The sequence below is a fragment of the Takifugu flavidus genome, chromosome 16 (assembly GCF_003711565.1).
Source record: "Takifugu flavidus isolate HTHZ2018 chromosome 16, ASM371156v2, whole genome shotgun sequence".
Lineage (NCBI taxonomy): Eukaryota > Metazoa > Chordata > Actinopteri > Tetraodontiformes > Tetraodontidae > Takifugu > Takifugu flavidus.
Genome location: NC_079535.1, coordinates 14,124,519 through 14,146,286, shown reverse-complemented (window position 1 = coordinate 14,146,286; position 21,768 = coordinate 14,124,519). Strand labels below are relative to the sequence as shown.

The window sequence follows — 21,768 nt, the reverse complement described above, 5'->3', positions numbered from 1 at the left end:
ATATGTAATGTATTACCACCAACTTGCCGTTTTGTTGTGCCTAAACGGGCATAGGTGTTTGCTGGGAGGTTAGAAAAGACCCGAAACATGGACATATTCTCTCCTGTTTGTAATGGTGCTGAGGAGAATACAAAAGGATTAACATGCTGAAGATGAAAAGATTGATAAAAGGAAGAATGGAACAAGCCTTGAGGCAACTTTACTTGGAGGATGATGCATCTCTTCACCAGGCTGTGTCTCCAGTTAGGGGCATGCATCCATAAAACCCCTGATTCCCACATTCAACTCAGAAAAACATGTATCCATGCGGAAAATGTTCTACATTAAGATTTTAGCCAAGACAAAAAAATTGGTGCTGCAGTGACGGCTTCTCACAGGCTGAAGTGAAATCAGTGGAGCAGCCAGGAGGAGCACAATTAGGGCTGGCTGGAGGCGACCTTGAAAACTTTAGAGGGAGCTAAATTTAAACTAAAGGGGCTTACTTGCTGCTGACAGGCCAGAAAAAGAGGGACTCTCATTTCATTTATAGAAGTTTGGGAACAGAACTCAGGCTGGCTGTCGAACAATCACCTGACACAGGAAGTGAATATGAAAGAGGCAAAGAGAGCTGCTCTGGTAGGGTTAGGGTTAGGGTTAGGGTAGGGTTAGGGTTAGGGTTAGGGTTAGGGTAGGGTAGGGTTAGGGTTGGGTTAGGGTTAGGGTTAGGGTTAGGGTAGGGTTAGGGTAGGGTTAGGGTTAGGGTTAGGTAGGGTTAGGGTTAGGTTAGGGTTAGGGTTAGGGTTGGGTAGGGTTAGGGTAGGGTTAGGGTTAGGGTTAGGGTTAGGGTTGGTTAGGGTTAGGGTAGGGTTAGGGTTAGGGTTAGGGTAGGGTTAGGGTTAGGGTTAGGGTTGGTTAGGGTTAGGGTAGGGTTAGGTTAGGTTAGGGTTAGGGTTAGGGTTAGGGTAGGGTTAGGGTAGGGTTAGGGTTAGGGTTAGGGTTAGGGTTAGGGTAGGGTTAGGGTTAGGGTTAGGGTTGGGTTAGGGTTAGGTTAGGGGTAGGGTAGGGTTAGGGTTAGGTTAGGGAGGGTTAGGGTTAGGGTTAGGGTTAGGGTTGGGTTAGGGTTAGGGTTAGGGTTAGGGAGGGTTAGGGTTGGGTTAGGGTTAGACTCTGGTCTGAGTTAGGGTTAGGGTAGGGTTAGGGTTAGGGTTAGGGTTAGGGTTAGGAGGGTTAGGGTTACGGTTAGGGTTAGGGTTGGGTTAGGGTTAGGGTTAGGGTTAGACTCTGGTCTGAGTTAGGTTAGGGGTAGGGTTAGGGTTAGGGTTAGGGAGGGTTAGGGTTACGGTTAGGGTTAGGGTTGGGTTAGGGTTAGGGTTAGGGTTAGACCCTGGTCTGAGTTAGGGTTAGGGTTAGGGTAGGGTAGGGTTAGGTTTGGTTAGGGTTAGACTCTGGTCTGAGTTAGGGTTAGGGTAGGGTTAGGGTTAGGGCTAGGGAGGGTTAGGGTTAGGTTAGGGTTACGTTAGGGTTAGGGTTGGGTTAGGGTTAGGGTTAGACTCTGGTCTGAGTTAGGGTTAGGGTTAGGGAGGGTTAGGGTTTGGTTAGGGTTAGGGTTAGGTTAGGGTTAGGGAGGGTTAGAGTTAGGAGTTAGGGTTAGGGTTATACTCTGGTCTGAGTTAGGGTTATGGTTAGGGTTAGGGAGGGTTAGGGTTAGGTTTAGTTAGGGTTAGGGTTAGTTTAGTTAGGGTTAGGGTTAGGTTTAGTTCGGGTTAGGGTTAGTTAGGGTTAGGGTTAGGGAGGGTTAGGGTTAGGGTTAGGGTTAGTTTAGTTAGGGTTAGGTTTAGTTAGGGTTAGGGTTAGGTTTAGTTAGGGTTAGGGTTAGGGTTAGGCTTAGACATGGTCTGAGTGCAGCTCGTCTGGATGAAGAGCAGCAGCCATGAAAAGCCCCAGCAGGTAACAGCAGCAACATCTGAAGACTCCAAACAGGCCTCACCTGTGGTGCTGGGAACCCCTCGTAGCCATAGCGGAGGGTTCAGATGTCAATTAAACTGATACCCACCACGCCCGTCTCCTGCTTTGGGATTAAAAATACTGAGAGTTCTGTCTGGTTCCCCAATAAAGGGAAGATACAGGGTGAAATGGTCGGGGCAATATTCAAGCTATACTGTATATTGTATTTTGTTCTGGCTATGTATATAAAGTGACAAATAGCAGCAACCTACAGTTTGGCATGGAAACATAGGTTCACAACAAGGTTAAAAAAAAAATTCTTTAAAATTCTATGATTCATTAGAAATGGGAAATGTCCCATTGTGCTTTTAAAGTGAACTGTATGTGAGGCTACCACAACTCCAGGGTCCATCGCCTCCTGAAATCCTCAGCCTGACTTTTCCAGGTAAATAAAAACATGTTGTTATGGAAAAATGCTAAAACATTCATGAAATGAAGACATTCCAACGGAATGCACCACTTTGGATCCTGAGTTCTGGAAAGTCTGAATTGCAGATGGGCCATTTACAACCACTGGTGCAAACTATTCCATTAGTGTCCCACTGCGACGTATCTCAGCAAAGACATTGTGAGTTTTGAACAACTTCCCTCAAGTGCGTTTCTGTATTTAAGACTTGCTGTGAGTGTCGGTTCGAATCCCTCCACATCTTTATTTCCTGCACTGGTGACACAAAGAACCTGGATCAGCCTCTCAAAGGTGGAGCTGCGGGTGAGACTCCCATTTGCTCCTCACAAAGCATCACTGCAGACATCGTTGTGGCCAAGGTGGCACCCTGACGCGGCAATGACATCATTGAGTCGAATATCGCCCACTAGAGGGCGCGCGCGGCCGTATAAATAAGTGACGTGCGTGTGACGTACCAGGAAGTGATCTGCAGACGCGTTGGCTCCCTGCGGAGGGTATTTGACAGGTTCTAAAAGTGTTCTCCACCAACCTCTTCTGTGTTTCTGGGTGTCAGGGTTAGCGGTGAAAGGGGAGGTCGAGCGGGTGAGTTTACGTTCTTTTATTGGTAGATTTCAGTCTGTATCCTTCCCAATTATCTTACACTCACCACTTTCTTCTTTTCCAGTCGCTAATCTGCGAATATCCGCTGTAGTTTAAGAAGATCTTTCATCAGCCCTGTAGGTTTTTGGATTGTCTGCTTGTGTTTTATCCAACAATGTGTCGGATTCATGTCAGGAGCCGAGTTAGTGTCCAAGATAAATTCATCTGTCAGCTCCGTTTTATCGAACCTTATTTCAGATCTGAGCCTGACAGGAGCTTTCAGAATCACCGGCCTTGTGTTAATAGTCTTTCTTTGAGAGATTTTCATGTTTAACATACACGAGAAAAAAGAAACCTAACCCTAATAACGTCTCTAATCATCCAGTTTCACTTCCAGAAAGATGCCATAGAGAAAACGGGCCTTTTCACCCTTATTTCCAAATAGAATCTGGCTAATTCTTTTTGCCTGTGATTAGCATGCAGCTATATTTGAAGTCCTTGTGCTCGTCTAATGATGTGTTTCGATGCAGGTTTGTGACTCTGGAGACAGCGACTGCATCCCTCATGTCTTCCGGGGGCCCACCTCAGTCTCCTGCGGTGGCCAAAACGGAGGTGGCCCTTGAAGGGGAATGCCCGCTGCTGGCTGCCACCTTTGCCTACTGGGACAACATCCTGGGTCCAAGGGTGCACCACATCTGGGCCCCAAAGTGTGATCATCTGGTGTTCCTCAGTGATGGAGAAGTCACATTTTTGGCCAATCACACTCTTAACGGGGAGATTTTGCGTAGCGCTGAGTGCGGCGCCGTGGATGTGAAATTCTTTGTCCTGGCAGAAAAAGGCGTCATCATCGTGTCTTTGATATTTGATGGTGAGCTGAAGGGGGACAAAAACACATGTGCCCTGTCTGTCATCCTGCCGCAGACGGAGCTGGCCTTTTATCTGCCGCTGCACAACATCTGTGTGGAGAGGCTCAAGCACGTCATCCGCAAGGGACGCATTTGGATGCAGAAGGTACCCTTTGATTTCATGAGTTAGCTTTTTTGGTTCAGGCGGGGACATAGAAGTCGCATGCAAACGTGGTTTGAGCTTTCATTTCTCCTTATAGACTGACCCCTTTTTTCAATGCGGGATTGGAAGAGTAATGACAATAATAACTCGTGTGAGGTCTCCTCAGTGAAGAGGAGGGCATGTGATCATAGCCAAGAGATGAATGCGTTGGCCTTTGCTGTATTAGGAAGTGGTTGCAGATGAGATGGTGGTTGTCATCAGTGGTTTGATGACATCATCAAACCTGCCATTTTTCAACATCATTTCATGGCTTTGGTGTCCTGGACACTGTTCAGGCCACTTCCTTCTTCCTCTGACTTTGCTTCTGAAAGTGTAAAAGCAACAAAATATGTCCGTCTGCAATGAAAAGCAAGTGATGAGCTTTGTTTCTGAGATCGGCCAAGAGCACTGGTTTTCCTAAAGTTCTATGGGACCAACAAGTAGCGGAATCTTGCTTCTTCTTTATAACTTATATGTCCTAAAGATACTCATATCCTTGTCAGAAACTGCTTGAATCAATTGTTTTCCTCACATTTTAGGGCTACAACATCATTTCAGTGTTGAGCTTGGAGATTATCCCCATCATGGAGTTATTGGCGTCCATGAAGACCCACAGCGTGCCAGAAGACATCGATGTGAGCAGCAGACCCCACACAACCAACTCGTCAGTTCATTGCTATCTCTGAAGGTTTTAACTCTTTCAGGGTCTCTTGAGATCTCCTACGATCATCACTCAGTGTGACACCATGCTAATCGTGCTTTCTAATGTGCTACTGATTCCCTGGTAGCCCCCCCCCCCTTCCTTCTTTACAAACATGTGTTGCTAGATGTTAGCAATGACGAGTCACCGTTATTATTTCACAAGCAATTTATTACTGAGTCAATTTGTTGACCCGCCTGCATGCGCGCTCGTGTCCTACGAAGTGTTGTTTGACTGTAGAGGATTTCTGGAATGCCCCCGCCTTCATTTAGCCAAAGTTAGCTGAATCGAACCCGTCAGGAAAAAAACCAGCAACTTGGACATCAGCCTTCAAATTCTGCCCCGCCTCTCCATCTTCTGCCCCGCCTCTCCATCTTCTGCCCCGCCCCTCCATCTTCTGCCCCGCCCCTCCATCTTCTGCCCCGCCTCTCCATCTTCTGCCCCGCCTCTCCATCTTCTGCCCCGCCCCTCCATCTTCTGCCCCGCCCCTCCATCTTCTGCCCCGCCTCTCCATCTTCTGCCCCGCCTCTCCATCTTCTGCCCCGCCTCTCCATCTTCTGCCCCGCCCCTCCATCTTCTGCCCCGACTTTGTGATCACGCTGTTATTTCGGTGGAATAATGCCAGACATATTTGGGAAGCGGCAGGCTGGATGCTGAAACATTCCTGACCCGGTGATTGGTAGACGGATGGAGGGGCGGAGCTACAGACACTAAACGTTAAAAACATTATTGACTGGCATATCAGGGCCATTTTATGATTAACTTGGAATTAACTTACATTTCTTAGATACTGCTTCTAATTTAAAAGCTAATTTTAAAAATGAACTTGTTTTCTCCCCATGTTTAGATAAAAGACACTGTGCTAAATGATGATGACATTGGAGATAGCTGCCATGAGGATTTCCTTCACAAGTAAGCAGGACTGGGGGGGGGGCAGCAGAAGTTTCCTTCTGGAGGAAGGATGAAAGCTGAATCAGCATCACATGAAAATCATGATTTTTGACCACGAAGGCACTGAGAGCTCCTCACCAGAGGAGATTAGATCTGTGAAGGTTTTTTGGGCTGGATGGGGGTGGCAGAGCAGAAGATGTGAGCTGGCTGACTGTGGCAGTAACACAATATTTAGTTTAACTCTCGACATGAAGACAAACAGCAGTTAGCAGTTTTGGACATTGGCGGTTCTCCCCTGAGGATGTCCAGAACTTTGTGCTCTACTGAGGAGCAGCCCATTAAGGGTCCAGTATAAAGAGTCCGGAAGTTCCCCTCATCCAGTCACTAGGTCCACCTGTCTCTAAATATAACACTTTGGTTTAAAACCTTTTACTAGGAATTTGATCGTGTTTCTATTGTACAGCAGGTGCCTGACGATCAGTCGGAAAATATAAAACAAATGAAATGATTACGGAATGCAAAGTTCATAAATCTTAAAGCAGATGCCACTTCCTGGTGGGTCGGACCCAAATCCTGTACCAGTGCCTCTTGTACTTCAGGCTCGTGACCACAGTTTCTGTCATTACTCCTGCAAGGTTCTTCCTAATTCCCAGAAGGTGATTAAGCTGATTGCTCCTCTGTCTCGGTGCTTCAGGGCCATCAGCTCCCATCTGCAGACATGCGGCTGTTCCATCGTGGTGGGAAGCAATCCGGAGAAAATAAATAAGGTAGAGGACTTGAAAGGTGTTGTTTTTGAGATAATTGTACTTTTCCAGCCCATAAATTGTGTCGGTAACTCAACTGTGTTTGGGATTGGGAGCTGGCCGTTGCTCCTCAGGGAGGGAACGTCCCAACTGCTCAGACAGGTTAGCAAAGAGGAAAAGTTGGATTTGGGTGCACATCTGAAAGGCTTCTTCACATTAGCGACATATGTTAGCGACCTTTGTTTGGAAATGTTGTAATCTGATACCGGACCGGCTCCTGCTCTGGTTATAGCCGGTACTGGACATGGCCGCCACCTTCTTGTCACAGCATAATCTCATAATCTCTGAGAATGATCCAACTCTCCGTGTCCCCATTTCCTCAGAACATCCCACCTTTGCTGGAGATGAATTTAGCCTTTGTTTTATGGAAGAAGCCAAAGGTCAGGACGCTGTTCTCTGCCTCGCAGCCTTCTAACTCTTCCCCATCTGATGCTGTTTCTCCTCAGATTGTGCGGACCCTCTGCCTCTTCCTCACCCCCACCGAGAGGAGGTGCTCCCGCCTGTGTCGAGCCGAGGCGTCCTTCAGATATGACACTGGCCTGTTTGTGCAGGGCCTCCTTAAGGTATTCAGCAGTGTTCCCACCTCAGCCGGGGGGGTTTAGAAGGCAGCCTGATCCTTTCCTAATTCTGCCCTTTTGTCTGTTCTGATATACCGAGAACGATGTTTTCATCACCTCAGATCTGCACACGACTTTTATATGTTTCATCATAGCAGTCCAGCACACAGCCATATGCAAATGAGTTCTGAGTCTTTAGCACTAATTTGAACTCTATTAAAGTGTCAGCAGGCAAATTCTAGGTGAATTTTATGATGGTCAGCTTAGATGAGGGTCACAAAGAAGTTCACCTCCAATTTACTGCGCAGCAAAATTTGAGATGGAGTCGTTCAAGTCAATGATGCTGCGGAATGTTATTGCTTAATTAGTGAGTTAGAGATGGAGAGAGAAAGGCCAGTGAACCGTGAAATCTTGGGTCCATCTTGGACATGAATAGAAAAACATTTTCTGAAATATGAAAATTGGTCCCTCTTTCTTTGTGCATCAGTGGTTCTGATCAATAATAAACCATTTCACAAGGCTGGATCTGCCTTTGCTTGTTGTGTCCAGAACCAGGTTGCGTTGCCTCATGTTGCCTCTAGTCCAGCAACTCACCTGCATCATTCATTAACCCTAAACTAACCCTAAACTAACCCTAAACCGGTCAGAGACTTGGCTGTCGTAGCTGAGGGTTAGCCAACGGTGGTGGTCATGGCTTTGCTTTTTCCTAGGACTCCACAGGCAGCTTCGTTCTGCCCTTCCGCCAGGTGCTTTACTCCCCTTACCCCACCACGCACATCGATGTTGACGTCAACACGGTCAAGCAGATGCCTCCGTGCCACGAGCACATCTACAACCAGCGCCGGTACATGCGGTCCGAGCTCAGTGCGCTCTGGAAGACGGACAGTGAGGAGGACATCCCCCCCGACACGATCATCCACACCAGCGAAACCTTCACTCCTGACCTGTGAGCCACACACACGCAGAGCGGCTGCTTTAGTTTGGAGAAGCTTTGCTTGTCTTCATAACAGCCCATAATACAGGTGATTGGGCTCGTGTGAAGATGGAGCTAAAGCAAAAATGCTGATCTCTTCACCTTTGTATTCCTCAGGAATATATTTCAAGATGTTGCACACAGAGACACTTTGGTCAAGTCGTTTATAGATGAGGTGAGTTTTCATATTGTCCAACTGCTCATTGTCATCTTGATGATTTAAAGGGGAGCGACGAGCAGCTGTTGGCTGAGCTGCTGCTAGCTGCTACCTGCTAGCTGCTACCTGCTAGCTGCTACCTGCTAGCTGCTACCTGCTAGCTGCTAGCAGGTGCTAGACGTGCAGGAGTGATGAGAGGAAGCTAAACAGCCGTCTTTTGACACTCGATGTGTTTTCCAGACAGCTGCAGAGGTTCTCTGCCCCTAAATATAGTGGAAGAAAAGCAATTCTATTCCAAAGGCATTCAGAACCATCAAAAATGCAAACCAAAGTAGCTGAACTATTTTAATGTCTCTTTTGATATGGAAAGTGGGACTGACGCTCGATCCACAGTTTCCAAGTGAATCTGAGAACTTAATGGAATAAAAGGAGCTTCCTGGTCCTGCCGCTCCCCTGGGACTGCTGGGATTGGCTGCACTAACACCCGTGACTCTAATTAGGAATAGAAAAGGGGATAAATGGCACCCAGACAGAGTGACTGCCCCCAGCCTCTCTGTGCTGCCCCTGAATGCTGCTGTTCCACACTGGATCTAATGTCACAGACGCACAAGTGTAGAATTCATGCCCAGCCCCCCAGGGTACATTTCTCTGAAGGCTTTTCACGTGACTGCAAGCTGCAGTGTGTTCCTGGAGGAACGTGCTGCAGCCTGGAGCACTAATTGACATCTCATGTTGCACCAAGGTGTTCATGCTGAAGCCCGGCTTGTCCCTTCGGAGCACCTTCCTGGCCCAGTTCCTGTTGCTGCTCCACAGAAAGGCCCTCACACTGCTCAAGTACATCGAAGATGACACGTAAGACACCGACGAGCATCAAACATGCCACTGCCTTCCAAAACTCCCCAAAACATCTCAGTAGGTGAACCAGAAATGAAACCAACTAGGATCTCCCAATCTCGATTTGACTGATGGGTTCCTGAAGTTAGTCTGAAGTTAGTCTGAAGTTAGTCAGAAGTTAGTCAAAATCAACTCATCTCTATTTCCCAAATAAAGGCAATAACCTTTATTTACCAGACTTTATTTTGTACCATCTTTTAGGGTCAAATTTCTCTGTAGACCCTCAAAAAGGTGAACTACTGTCAGAACTTGGTGCCCAGGATGTTGCCTGCAGCTTTTCAGAACAAAGGTGTGGATAAAGAGTGATTGTTTACCTGTTGGTGATCTTCGGCCGTATACTGGAGAACCAGGAAGGTCCAGCTCATCAAAATCCCAAACAAAAGGGGCTTTGGCTGCACTAAATCCTTTACCCACACGTAATTAGAAGCCAACGTTATCACATTGTGCCTGGTAAAAGCTCAGGTACTTTGGGCCAGGCCAAGGGTCTTTATTTCCTTTTAGATTGTGATTGTGAGTGTTTCCCAGCTCCAGAGTGGTGGAGGCTCACCCTCCCTCGCACCCCTCAGACCTTCTGGGGCCTGTATTTAAAGGTACTTTAAATGTACCAGTTTGGCTGCTGTGACATTCTGAATTTGTGTTGTTAATTTAAGGGATTTTTTTACACGAGGAATCACCAATGCAATGTAAACGAATGATTGAGATCCTTGTGAATTGGTATAAAATCAATATAATACAGCTTCGGTCACAGTGCAGAGAAACTGGGCCTGATGAACAGCTTTTGGATATCACTTGGACATTCCTCTGTCGCTCATGGTGGCGTAACAGAAAGACGTGTTGATGCTCCCGATGCTAATGGGGACGTGGCCCCAGCCCTTGGTGTCCAGATGGCCTCCCTCACTTTGTTCTGCTCAGAGGCTCAGAGGTAGAATGCTGCTCTGATGGTTGCTTTCTGGGTGTCAGAGTTCGGGTTGGTCAAGGCTTACTCCACAGCAACCGCTGCTGGGGGAATAATGCTGTGAACAAAAATAAAGTCCTGACGTGGTCGAGGCCGCTGCTCCTGCTCATCGTAGGAGGATCATGTTGCTGCTGCCGCTAGCGCCACATCAGCACTGTTTTCTCTTAGATTTCTAAATCTTAAGAAACAGACATTTTTCTCTTTGTATTTATTAGCATGTCCTTGTAGCAGCTGTGTCTGCTTCAAATTTCATCTTAAAGTCTCAGTAACAGACTTTTCTGCTGCTTGCTTACTTATTTTGAGTTTTTTAATTTAATTTGCCCCTCCCCCCCCCCCCCCGACCCTGTCCGCTCCCTTTGGTCATCTTTTCCCTGTTTTTTAACCCATAAGTGGAAACTGTTCACATCTTTTTATAGGGAAAATTGGACATAAAGCTAAAACTAAATCAGTTTGATGTATCCAGACTCAGAAGGAGACCCATTAGTGCGACTAATGGACAATCCTCGTCTCACATTTAGCTGGACGAGCCTGTTCATCGATCTCACTCTGAAGGTTTTCAAAAATGGGACGTGACAGTTCTACCCTCCAGGACATTTGCCATGTTTGGCATCACGTAAGCTGTTTTTCTTGGTCACGCGCTGATGAAGCGTCCTCGTCCACTCTTGCTTTGACCTGTCCTTGTCTTGGGTCTCAGCTGTGATGTCCTCCGGCTGTGGGTGATTGTGATGTCATCACAATCCCTTGTTGTCTGCTTGTTATCAAGCTCCTGCAACTCATTGTGTAAATGAGAGCCATCACCAATGTTCCTGGGCCAGATGTCAGTCCAGCCGTTCTTTTAAGGCTCTTCTCAGTGCTGTCTTTGTTTTCGTATCCAGACGGGAAAAAGATTGTTGAGCAGGGAAACATTTCCAGTCACACCTGTAACACCTTTGGCAGGGTAGCTGTTAGGAGAGGAGGGTACCGCAGCCCTTACGTGCTTCGCTGTGTCATGTGTGAACAGAAGCCAGAATACTGTAAAATGCACGTGGTCACGTGCATTGTGTGTGACAGAGATGGACCTCCTTGAGAATTGTGGTCTGTGTCACTGCAAATCTGCAATGGGTTCAACCATTCTAGCCCTAAAATAAAGAGAACAAGTTATACAGATGCTTAAATGTGTGTTGTTCAAAGCTAGTCCATCTGTGCAAATATCTCAATGAATAGCTGAAAGTTAGTTTGACTTTGTGTGAATGCATAAAAGCAGCCTTGTTTATGGTGTAGCGAGCAGCCTGTGGTCGAAGGGCGCTCGTTTACAGGTGCCTCAACAGGATGGTTTATACTGGGCTCGCTGCGTGCAGCAGCATACATCATTCATCAGCATCCCTGCCCACCGCTGCAGCTCCATGCTAATGAAACCCTCCCTCCCACAGGCAAAAAGGGCAGAAGTCCTTTCGATCTCTGCGGAATTTGAAGACGGACCTGGATCTGACAGTGGAAGGAGACTTGAACATCGTCATGGCCTTCGCGGAGAAGCTGAGGGGGGGGCTGCACTCGTTTGTGTTCGGGAAGCCGTTCTACACCAGCGTACAGGAGCGAGACGCACTCCTGAGCTTCTGACTCCGTGTGCCAGTCTTTGGACCACGGATGGACGACGGACTCGGGCGACTGTCTGTGTTGTTCCTGTATCACATGAATGCCACTACAAGGTTCAAGGTTCATTTTCAAGATTGAAAGCTCTGAAAAGATCTGCATTATTCTGGCTCTATTCATTTATTTCATTTAAAGGGTGCTGAACTGCCTTTCTGAAAAGAGATAGTGTCTTAAATATTAGGGGTTTTATTCACTATGTAATATGACACCATTTGACCTTTGAACCCTCAACAATTTGTTCCTGAAACTTAAAAGAGGATTTTCTTCAATAAAAATCTCAATGTCAACAGAGATATCCAAAGCTGCCGACGGTAGGATTCATCCACATCAGGGTGAGCTCATTTGTGGTGTTGCTGGCATGTTGGTGCCGTTCTTCCTTTGGACTAATTCTAAGGTTGACTGTGGCACACCGGAGATCCGCTCAAGTAAACCTGCCTTCCTTTCGAGTCAAACTGAAACATGGATAGGATTCAAGCTAAACCTTCATTTATTTTTGATTGACTTTTGGCACAAACATGCAAGAAACATTAATCCCAAGTCATTTGACAAGTTGAGACAAAGGCAAAGTTGTTGATATGTGGGTGATCTGTGCCCTCTTCTCACCAGTGTGTGAACAATGTAGCGATTTGCTATTTATCCATGTGAAACATTAGCTTTCTTGCTGCCATTTTCTGGAATGATTGGCCCATCATTTGCTTGCAAAGGTTAAAGCTCATTACTGGCGTCACTGAGCCTCGAGGGTATTCAGAAAGCACGAGTCCTGAACATCCCAGAATCTAACACCAGCTCACAAAGAGTCTTCATTAGTGTCTGCATTTGCCATTTTGGCCACTGATAGAGATTCTGATTTCAATCCTCAAACTTTAAAGCCCTGCTCATCCCTGACTTGGACAACATCAGCAGAGTTTAGTGGGGAAACGTGCGCTTTATTTTTCTTTTGCAGTGGACAATTGACCAGCCTGGTGGTTTAAAATTAAAGTAAGAACCAGAGCTTTGATCAGTGGTTATCCTTGTCAAGAAATGACTCGTTGATATAAAACTGAGTCAATAAAGCTGTTTCTCAGGGTCAGAGAATCATTACAGTCTAGTGGAATACGGTAACCACTCATTTTATGCAAGCACCTTTGTGAACTGCTGAATAGCATATCTGAGATGAGGTTTTCTATGATGAGAGGCTGATTTCTTTTCCTTTTTTAATTATAAAAGACAGTTTGCATACCGTAGGCAGTAATTGCCTCGAGCAGGACCGCTCTAATTAGGTGTCCTCTTGAGGGCTCTGCACTCTTGCATATTTAAAATGAGACAGAATTGAACTTTAAAGCAACGCCGGTAATTAGTATGGGTTGTCTGGAGTGACACCTTCACAGATGATGGGTGGATGAATAGATGACCAGTGGAGTGGCAGAGACAAGCTATGAGCCCTTTTTAGTAAATCCTTGCTCTGACTTTTGTTATCTTGAGGGGATTCCAAAAAGATCTACGATAGACCCTCACATTCAACAGCATCTTTGAGTTCAGGCAAATTGATTTTTCTTTCTTGTCACCCCTTTACGTTTTTTATAACAAAAAAATTAATGAGTGCAGGTGACTGTGGATTGAAAACATTATATTAGAACACAGAGCATTTTGATTAAATATTAAATGAAGAAATTTCAAATATAAGGCAAAGTTGAGCCATAAATGTTTTTACAAAAGTCTAGAAAAACTTGGCACTGATTTATTGGTGCCCAAGACCCCAGTAAACTGAAACTGGGCCTCGGCCCTGACCCAAAGGGAGCGGGCCACACGTTTCCAGTTGACAAGCATGGCCTCGGCCTTGCAAACTGAATTAAACGCTTTTAAAATGTGTTTGTACGACAATATATTAATACTGGAAAGGTTTGTCTTGTAAATTATAATTAGGGGTTGTTTTTTGTAAACGACGGTGCTTACTAGGTAGTTCAGTGTACATTAACAATAGAAATAAAAACTAACGTTATTTCGTTTTTAATGGTTTGGAACGAACTAAAAAAGTGAACAATGTTTGATTTAACTCGTTCTTATGGCGATCATCGTGCTCGGGAGTCAGCGTGAAAACCCGCCTACTAGGATAAAAACATTAACGTTGATAGGCCGACTCACCTGTCATTCAAGTGTGTCACCACATTCCTCTGTCTCATTGGTCAGTTCTTGTCTAGCTATTATTCTATTGGTTAATATTGTGGTTGCTCCACCCGACCAGGAAGAGCTTGTACTGGCTGGCTGTCAGGTAAATATTCAGCAGAGGATGCTAGTTATCACATAGGGAAATTAAATCCTAACTAACTGGAGCAATGATGAGACCATATGCTTCACCGACGACATTAAGGTATGTTATGCTCCTTACACCACTCAGTAAACTTTGGCAGTACATACGGTGATGGGTGCGGCCTGTTACCATTAGCACGGTAGCTAAATTCAGTGTTAACGTTATGGTGTTTAGCTATTAGCACAATGACAAGTTTATGAACCGGACCGAACCTTATGGACCGAACCTTTTACAAAGAAGTTGCGAAAACAAGTAGCAACGTTAAAAAAGGAAACACGGAAAACGAGTACGTTTGGATTGTTTTGCCAGTAGCGGAGATGGGGCTAAGGAAATGACCCGGGATTAGCCATGCTACTTCCCAAATGTGTGCTTTATTAGGTCACATCAAGAATTTCCAAGTAATAATTTAGCCATTACATATTAGCTATTTCATCATTAGTAATCATCTGCTGTTGCTGCTACTTTGGTGTCTTACCTCAAATCGTCAATACGCGTCACAAAATGGCCATTTAAATGTATCGTTTCCACTTACATACTTGCTTATATCAGCTGTAATGCGCTTCGGGTTACCCTAACCCTATTGTAGACGCTGTCTGTTCATTCAAAGTACATTTCTATTGTTCTCTGCTATCTCCATCATTTACCCAGAAAAGACAGCTGGTCCAGACTTTAGTAAGCGATGAGCGATGCTCAGATGAACCTCCTCATGAACCTTCTGGCGACTGGACTCAGAACTTTAGGGCCTCCCTTGATTTGTGAGTACTGCTCCTAAAGAGAGATGATGATCACTAATGACACGAGCTCCTAGCCCTCGTTGGGGGTCTGGATTACTGGTGTCATATGGTGGCGGGGGTTTGGGTCAGGCTTTCAGCACGCAGTCACACGTGATGTCCCACAGGTGCTGGATCTGAGTCCAGAATGAACGGGCCAGTCAGTAGCATCAATGTATGACACACTCCGATCACACCTCATAAAGCCAGGTGTGGTGGTCAGAGATCTTCTGCTGGAGGTCATTTTGGGGTTCTCTGGCAGGTCTCCTGCTGTGTTGATGGACTAGTGTCCTCTCATGGGTTAGGGGTTAGGGAATAAACCAGAAAGGAGGAGAGGGAAGGGTCTGTGGGCTCCTTCCTTATGTGAGGGGTCCGTCCTCCACGTGGCCCATTGCAGAGCAGCATATCGACCTGCTTCAGTCTTTATGGTTTCAGGACCGGAGGCCAGGTTGTGAGGGGGGTTATCTGGAGTGTTCTGATGCTGAGGCTTCTGCTGCCCTCTTGATAAACTGGTGTGTGTGCGTGTGTGTGTGTGTGTGTGTGTGTGTGTGTGTGTGTGTGTGTGTGTGACCTGTAAATCTCAGGGCTTTTTTTCCCACTGTATTTTCATTGGAATTTTGTCACAATCCTTGTGTGATCTCGGCGTGTTCAGAGCACACAGGAACCTTTGTTTAGTTCGTTTTCAAGCGTTCCCATTTCATCGCTTCACATTTCAGTCTCAGAGCCTGTGGCACTAAGAGCGGATCAGCCAAGGATTTGGGCTTATTTGTGTGTTTCTGGAACGGAATTCCAGAATTCCAGAATGAGAGTTCAGCTTACACACACATAGATGCGCACACACACACACACACCACACACACACATAGATGCACACACACACACCACACACACACACACACACATAGATGCACACACACACACAGATACACACACACATAGATGCACACACACACACATAGATACACACACACAAACACAACATAGACGCACGCACACACACACATAGATGCACACACACACACACACACATAGATGCACACACACACACACACAGATGCACACACACACACACACACATAGATGCACACACACACACTAACACACATAGATGCACACTCACACACACACACACACACACACACACAGATGCACATACACACATAGATGCACATACACACACACACACAGCTCTTTTCCTGTCTTCCTGCCACCCACAAGAAAAAGAATGTTTCTTTTTATTCCCTTCTATCAAATTACAACATAGATCGACAGTCATTTGCCAGTTATGTGGTTAATTGATACTGATTGATGAGTGATAATTCAATTTTAAGGTTGAAATTCAGCTCTGATCGCACTTTCAAATACAATCTTTTCACATTGGAGCTTTTTCATTTTTCCTGCTCCAAATTTAGAATAAAGAACCTGAAATGGCAGAGCCCTAATGCTCCTGTCCAGGTTTTAGTTACATCTGATGTGCAATAGCTGCCATGCTTTTATGCTAATAAATTCTTTCAAGGCTCAACAACCATTTGGAATGAAACTTCCCAATTGTAAACAGAGAGACACACTTTCACATTTGCAGTTGGACACTCATGTCAGAGTGTGACAGACAGGAAGGTTGTTGTAGATCAGAGGAAGTTCAGGCCTATTTATTTTCACTCATTATCATGCAATGAAAATATATATAGAATGAATGTATGGATGCCACAGTCCCTCTGGAGTTAGCAGCATCAGCAAATGAAATGAGCTGTTGTTTGGCCCAGTATCAGCAGTTCCTGATTATTATTATTATGATGATGATGATGATGATGATGTCCCCCTCATAAAGCAGCGTCCACGCTGGCTGTCAGTCACTATGAGCTGCCTGTTCTCCAGAGCTTCAGCTCTGCTCTGCTGCCATGCCCTGACCCTGACCCTGACCCTAACCCTAACCCTAACCCTAACCCTGACCCTGACCCTGACCCTGACCCTAACCCTGACCCCGACCCTGACCCCGACCCTGACCCTGACCCCGACCCTGACCCTGACCCTAAGCCTGACGCCGACCCTGACCCTAAGCCTGACCCTAACCCCGACCCCGACCCTGACCCTAACCCTGACCCTGACCCTGACCCTGACCCTAACCCTAACCCTAAGCCTGACCCTGACCCCGACCCTGACCCCGACCCTGACCCTGACCCTAAGCCTGACCCTAACCCCGACCCCGACCCTGACCCTGACCCCGACCCTGACCCTAACCCCGACCCCGACCCTGACCCTAACCCTGACCCTAACCCCGACCCTGACCCTGACCCCGACCCCGACCCCGACCCCGACCCTAACCCTGACCCCGACCCCGACCCCGACCCTAACCCCGACCCCGACCCCGACCCTGACCCTAACCCCGACCCCGACCCCGACCCTGACCCTAACCCCGACCCCGACCCCGACCCTGACCCTGACCCTGACCCTCACCCTGACCCTGACCCTAACCCTGTCATTGTCGGCCTCAGACCACGGATGAGCAGCCTGTAGCCATGGAGGGGCACGCCACCAAAAACAATGAAAGCACTTTCCCCAGCTTTGTGGACCTGGATGACTTCCTAACCAAGCACGACTCCAACTTCATCTGGCTCCTCATTGGTGAGTCGAGACGCTAGTAAAAGTACAAAAGTAGAAGTCGTTGTCTTGTTCCTTTCAACACATCGTTCCTCCTTTTTGCATTTTGAAATGGATCGTTAGCGTTCTTTTTCCAACCAGGGGAACTGATCCTGTACTGAAAGGACAGTCTTGATATTTGAGGCTCTAGCAGACAAGACAACAGGTCATGTCATCATGGCAGACAGCAACAGTAAGTCAGGAACTCCAAATCAGTCTGGTTGGTGTCCCTGAGGAAGGGGGGCAGCTCTATTGTCTGTGGCAGTACCAAGGCCACAGGGGGATGTGCCATCGTAGTAAAGTACAAGGAAATGCTTCACTGCCATTGACGGTTCGCTGCTAACAGCTCAGCTAACCTTTCTGAGGAAGGTCAGGTCACAAGGAAACCACACCTTAGCTGTAGTTTGCTCTCTGACCTGCAAGTAGGCCGTGAGATGGAGCAGATGTTAGCAGGCTTTAGACAAACCTCTGACAGTGATGTCGCCATGTTGTGGAAGAGCGTGGCCCAAAGAACCCGCTTCCTCTTTCGGAGCGATAGTCACAGCTGTCATCTGTGACTGCTGATTGCCTTCCGCCTCCAGCCTCGACCTGAGGTTCGACCTTCTGTTTCTGCGCAACGCATCAGTGCGTAGATCCTCCAATATTTCTTCTTGACTAAACCTGAGCTTTCTTTTCAGCAACCATTCTGTCCTGTGGATGGATCATCTATTTAACTTATTACAACTCCCGCAACATCGGGCTGATCCTCACCCTGGTCATCAACAGACTCTACAAAGATGGCTACATTCATCTTGGTGAGCTTGTCAGGACCTCTGTGGAATGGTGATGAAACGGGAGGTGGAGCTGTGCCAAAGCTCTCCGTTCCAGGCTTTAACTCCTCCACTGAATATTTCATGATGAGCTGCTTCCCTCAGTGATCGTCTGCGTTGAGTGTGAACAGAAAAGTTCTTCTGCCTGTGCCAATGAAACAAAGGTTCATTTAGAAAACGACTAGATTTAAACAACTAATAGTTGTTCTTTTCCAATGAAAAACCTTTTATTTGGCAGGGACATCTGCACTCTAACATAAGAGGTGTCTCCATGTCACTGATGCTTCTAATGAGGCTTAATTGATCTGAAGTCAGATATGTCATTAACATTCAGAGCAAAGCATGTTTAAGAAACATTGTGTCGAGTGATTATCAAGGATTAAAGGATGAACACATGAATTGTCTGTCTTCCTCCCACTGTGAAGACGCCCTGAACCACTCAGCTACTGGTGGACCGTTTGAGTTGTTCTTGATTGACAGGTGTTATTGATTATTCCAGTTATTTGGGATGATTCACACATCATTAAAAGGTCTCTTCTCCCTACACACTGAGCACATTCATTTTGGGCTGAACTATTTTGGAAGAGGTGATGCAGGTCATGGCCGTCTTTAGGAGGGTGGTGAGCAAAAGAGCCGCACACTTCCTGTCCTGCAGCATTTGAAGGGACAAATTCTGGAGCACGGTTAGATTTTGACACTCAGGCATTGAATCATTGAAAATAGTTTCACCTGAAAACAATTAATAGAAGACAGTCATGTTTCAATTTCATGCCCAGTAAAGCTTAATGAGAACATAATGAAGAGATTTCCGTAGTAATGAGAGCAGCAGCTAAAAAGGTGTAACCTGGAATCTGTGGTCTTTCCCAGGGTCCTTCTCCTTCTCCGTGCTGTCAGGAAAGGTCATGTTCCGAGATGTCTACTACATCAACGGAGACATGTCTCTCAGGTGGCTGCGGCGTTTGCATCTGCTCTGTCCTCTGATTGTCCCTCCACGCTCACTGACCCTTTTCTGCTGGCAGGATACAGGATGGCTTCCTCATATTTCGCTGGTGGAAAATGTTTAACCCAAAACAGAAACAGCACGGTCAGTGAGAGAATGTGTGAACAAAGTCTTTCCAGATCCTAATTTGTGCGTGGAACGACACAGCTTTACCACATCACTTGTCTTTAGAAGCCTGAATCCCCACTCTTTCTCATCTTCAGACCCTAAGGCAGAAACCAGGCTTTACGTGACAGTCAACGGCTTTGAATTTCATGTCTACAACCGCACTGACCTCTACGCCCGACTGCAGGAGACGTTTGGACTGGAGTCCACACTAATGACGCCCAAAAAGGATGAGGAGAGAGGACGAAAGGATTCCAAAAAGACCCTGGAAAGGTCTGAACAATGTTCCATAGTTACAGTATCTGGCCCCTGCACTTGTCTTAATTGGATGATATAATTGCATTAGCCTGATGCACAAGTTTGAGCTGAAGACCGAACTGCAAGTAAGCAGAAGTCAGCACTTTCCTTTGAGCCCTAATGAGCGGCTGGAGCTGCACTTAGGCACTCCTTAATTCCTGGCAAAATCCTTTAGAAGCAGAATCTAACCATTGTCATCAGTGCTTTAACCATTTCTGGAGAAGTGAATGGACTTGTGTCCTCTGACTATTTGTTAGTGTGGACATTAAAGCGGAGAGTGCGGACCCCTCATCGTCTTGGCGCTCTCTCATTCCTGTCATCAAAGTGAACATCAGCACTGTGAGTCCTTCGGAAAAAGGCAAACAAGGATTCAATCTTGGAAATTTCTACCAAGTATTCCAAGTTTACTGTCTTGTAGGGTCGTCTGGCCTTTGGGAACCACTACCTCCCTCAAACCTTGTGCATGAACTTTGAAGATGCCTTCTTGACGTACGCCACCAAGCCGCCATCGAGCCACCTGGATCAGTACATGCACATCGTCAAGGGCTCGCTGGAGAACGTCCGTGTGATGCTGGTTCCCAGCCCACGCTACCTTGGCCTACAAAATGACGAGTCAGTCCCTCTTTTGCTCATGTAACTCATCACCGGTAAAATAATCGGAGCAGACTTTTGGTACTAACACGAGTTATTACAGACAGACTTGTAAACATACATTTTTCAAGTCAGGTTATTGTCAGAGCTCAAACTATAGACTTTGAGCTCATTGCTTGTAGAATTATAGTTTCAACCCAAACTTTCACATTCAGTTTGAACTAATATAGAAGACAAGCTCAAAGTAACTCTTGTGTTTGGATTGACTGAACAATAAGACAAATAATGTTGCTTCTTTTTAAGAGAAATGAAAGGTTAAGTTGTTCAAAATGTTGGTAGAAGAATTTGATCTGGCATCCATTGCATTTCCCCCCTTAACTTTAAATGTGCTGTGTTAAAAACTGTAAGTAAATCTCTCTCTTCCCTTCAGCTGATTAAAGTTTAGCAGAGCAGAACTCTGTTGACCTGCTGAGTACGGACGCACGCTCAAATCAAGTCAGCACCTGAAACCGTTGTAGGCCATGTTGGCGACTTCAGCCACAAGCAGTCCTTGACATGTCTTAAAGATGGTCCACCTAATGAAATCAGCTCCATTTGTGAAGCTGTTCTACGAGGCAGCTTTCAATGAAGAGCTAATATTTATTTATTCTTTGGATTCCTCTTTATGAACATATCTCAGAAATCTCTGTCTAAACTGTCCTGATTTAGACCCCCCAGGCTGATGGGAGAAGGGTTTGTAGTGATGCAGTCCAACGATGTTGACATCTACTATTACCAGGATGAACCTGGTAGGCACACACACACACACACACACACACACACACACACACACACACAGACTGAGCAGTAGATATCAGAGAGATGGGTATGTGAAGGAGATGAAGAGTGTGTTAGAGTGTGTGTTTGTGTGTAGGTCTGGTGCCTGTGGAGGAGGAGGATGGGGAAGAGGCAGAGACCAGCAGTGAGGACGATAAGCTCCAGGACCTGCCTCCGTGTTGGGGGCTTGACATTGTCTGTGGAAAAGGAACTGACTTCAACTACGGACCCTGGGCAGATCGTCAGCGGTGAATAAGCATCATTCAAACTCATTCGCTGGTTCGGGTTAGCTCATTAGGTCTGTTGGGAGCTGGGATGAGAAACGGAGGGTTCTTGGTTTGAGCCCCTTTGCAGACAAAGCATAGAAGGTGTTCTGTCTGCACTGGGGCTCAAACCAAGAACCCTCTGGCACTTTCCCCCAGGATCAGAGCACTGCCAAGGTACCCTTGAGCAAGGTACCGAATCATATAGGAACCTGCAGAGAACTGGCAACTCATCCAGGGGTGGACCCATTGTGGACCCTCCCTGTGACCCCAAAAGGGATAAAGCAGATGAGAGGAGACAAACTCATTAGCACATAATGGTCAGATAATGCTTAGAATAACAATAATAGCACTAATAATAACAAAAACAACAATAACAATAATAATCATCATAATAATCACAATAACCATAATAATAATGGTTAGACTAATAATGAAACTACTAATAATAATAAAGATTAAATGGTAACCACAACATAATAAACCACATGGTAGCTCAGTCTGTTGGGGACTGGGCTGAGGAGTGGAGGGTTCCCATGGAAACAGGGTCCAACAGCTGGGATGGACTCAATCCTTTTGGGGTTAGGGGAGGGTGCTGAAGCGCTCATCACTATTTCTT

At 46.3% G+C, this 21,768-nt stretch overlaps 2 protein-coding genes across 6 annotated transcripts in view; both read left to right on the top strand.

The window, feature by feature from the left end:
* The first annotated feature begins 2,814 nt into the window (after positions 1-2,814).
* c9orf72 (C9orf72-SMCR8 complex subunit) lies at positions 2,815-11,875 on the top strand. 2 transcript variants are annotated; one of them, XM_057011871.1, is made up of 11 exons: positions 2,845-2,971; positions 3,054-3,105; positions 3,499-3,979; positions 4,555-4,650; positions 5,563-5,627; positions 6,301-6,373; positions 6,856-6,972; positions 7,677-7,912; positions 8,057-8,114; positions 8,839-8,948; positions 11,355-11,875. In XM_057011871.1, exons 3-11 carry the CDS (start codon positions 3,533-3,535, stop codon positions 11,539-11,541), a joined length of 1,389 nt encoding a protein of 462 aa, XP_056867851.1. In that variant the 5' UTR covers positions 2,845-2,971; positions 3,054-3,105; positions 3,499-3,532; the 3' UTR covers positions 11,542-11,875. The 2 variants fall into 2 exon arrangements, with proteins under 2 accessions (XP_056867850.1, XP_056867851.1); XM_057011870.1 differs by lacking the exon at positions 3,054-3,105 and having other exon boundaries at positions 2,815-2,971.
* Positions 11,876-13,762: 1,887 nt separating this feature from the next.
* kiaa1109 (KIAA1109 ortholog) overlaps positions 13,763-21,768 on the top strand; it is a 64,553-nt gene continuing 56,547 nt past the window's right edge. For all 4 annotated transcript variants that reach the window (XR_008946644.1, XR_008946643.1, XM_057011869.1 and 1 more), the window contains exons 1-10: positions 13,763-13,921; positions 17,124-17,253; positions 17,946-18,062; positions 18,945-19,023; positions 19,097-19,161; positions 19,281-19,455; positions 19,737-19,818; positions 19,898-20,091; positions 20,779-20,858; positions 20,984-21,134. Coding sequence is in view for 2 of the 4 variants with exons in the window: in XM_057011869.1 (XP_056867849.1) it covers positions 17,148-17,253; positions 17,946-18,062; positions 18,945-19,023; positions 19,097-19,161; positions 19,281-19,455; positions 19,737-19,818; positions 19,898-20,091; positions 20,779-20,858; positions 20,984-21,134 (1,049 nt within the window). In the remaining 2 variants the exon portion in view is untranslated. The remainder of the gene's footprint in view (positions 13,922-17,123; positions 17,254-17,945; positions 18,063-18,944; positions 19,024-19,096; positions 19,162-19,280; positions 19,456-19,736; positions 19,819-19,897; positions 20,092-20,778; positions 20,859-20,983; positions 21,135-21,768) is intronic.

Excerpts from the sequence above, each read along its gene's own strand:
- c9orf72 (XM_057011870.1), top strand. The coding sequence starts at position 3,533 with ATGTCTTCCGGGGGCCCACCTCAGTCTCCTGCGGTGGCCAAAACGGAG. Across the intron at positions 6,973-7,676 it reads TTGTGCAGGGCCTCCTTAAG|GACTCCACAGGCAGCTTCGT; the intron begins GTATTCAGCAGT and ends GCTTTTTCCTAG. Across the intron at positions 8,115-8,838 it reads TCAAGTCGTTTATAGATGAG|GTGTTCATGCTGAAGCCCGG; the intron begins GTGAGTTTTCAT and ends TGTTGCACCAAG.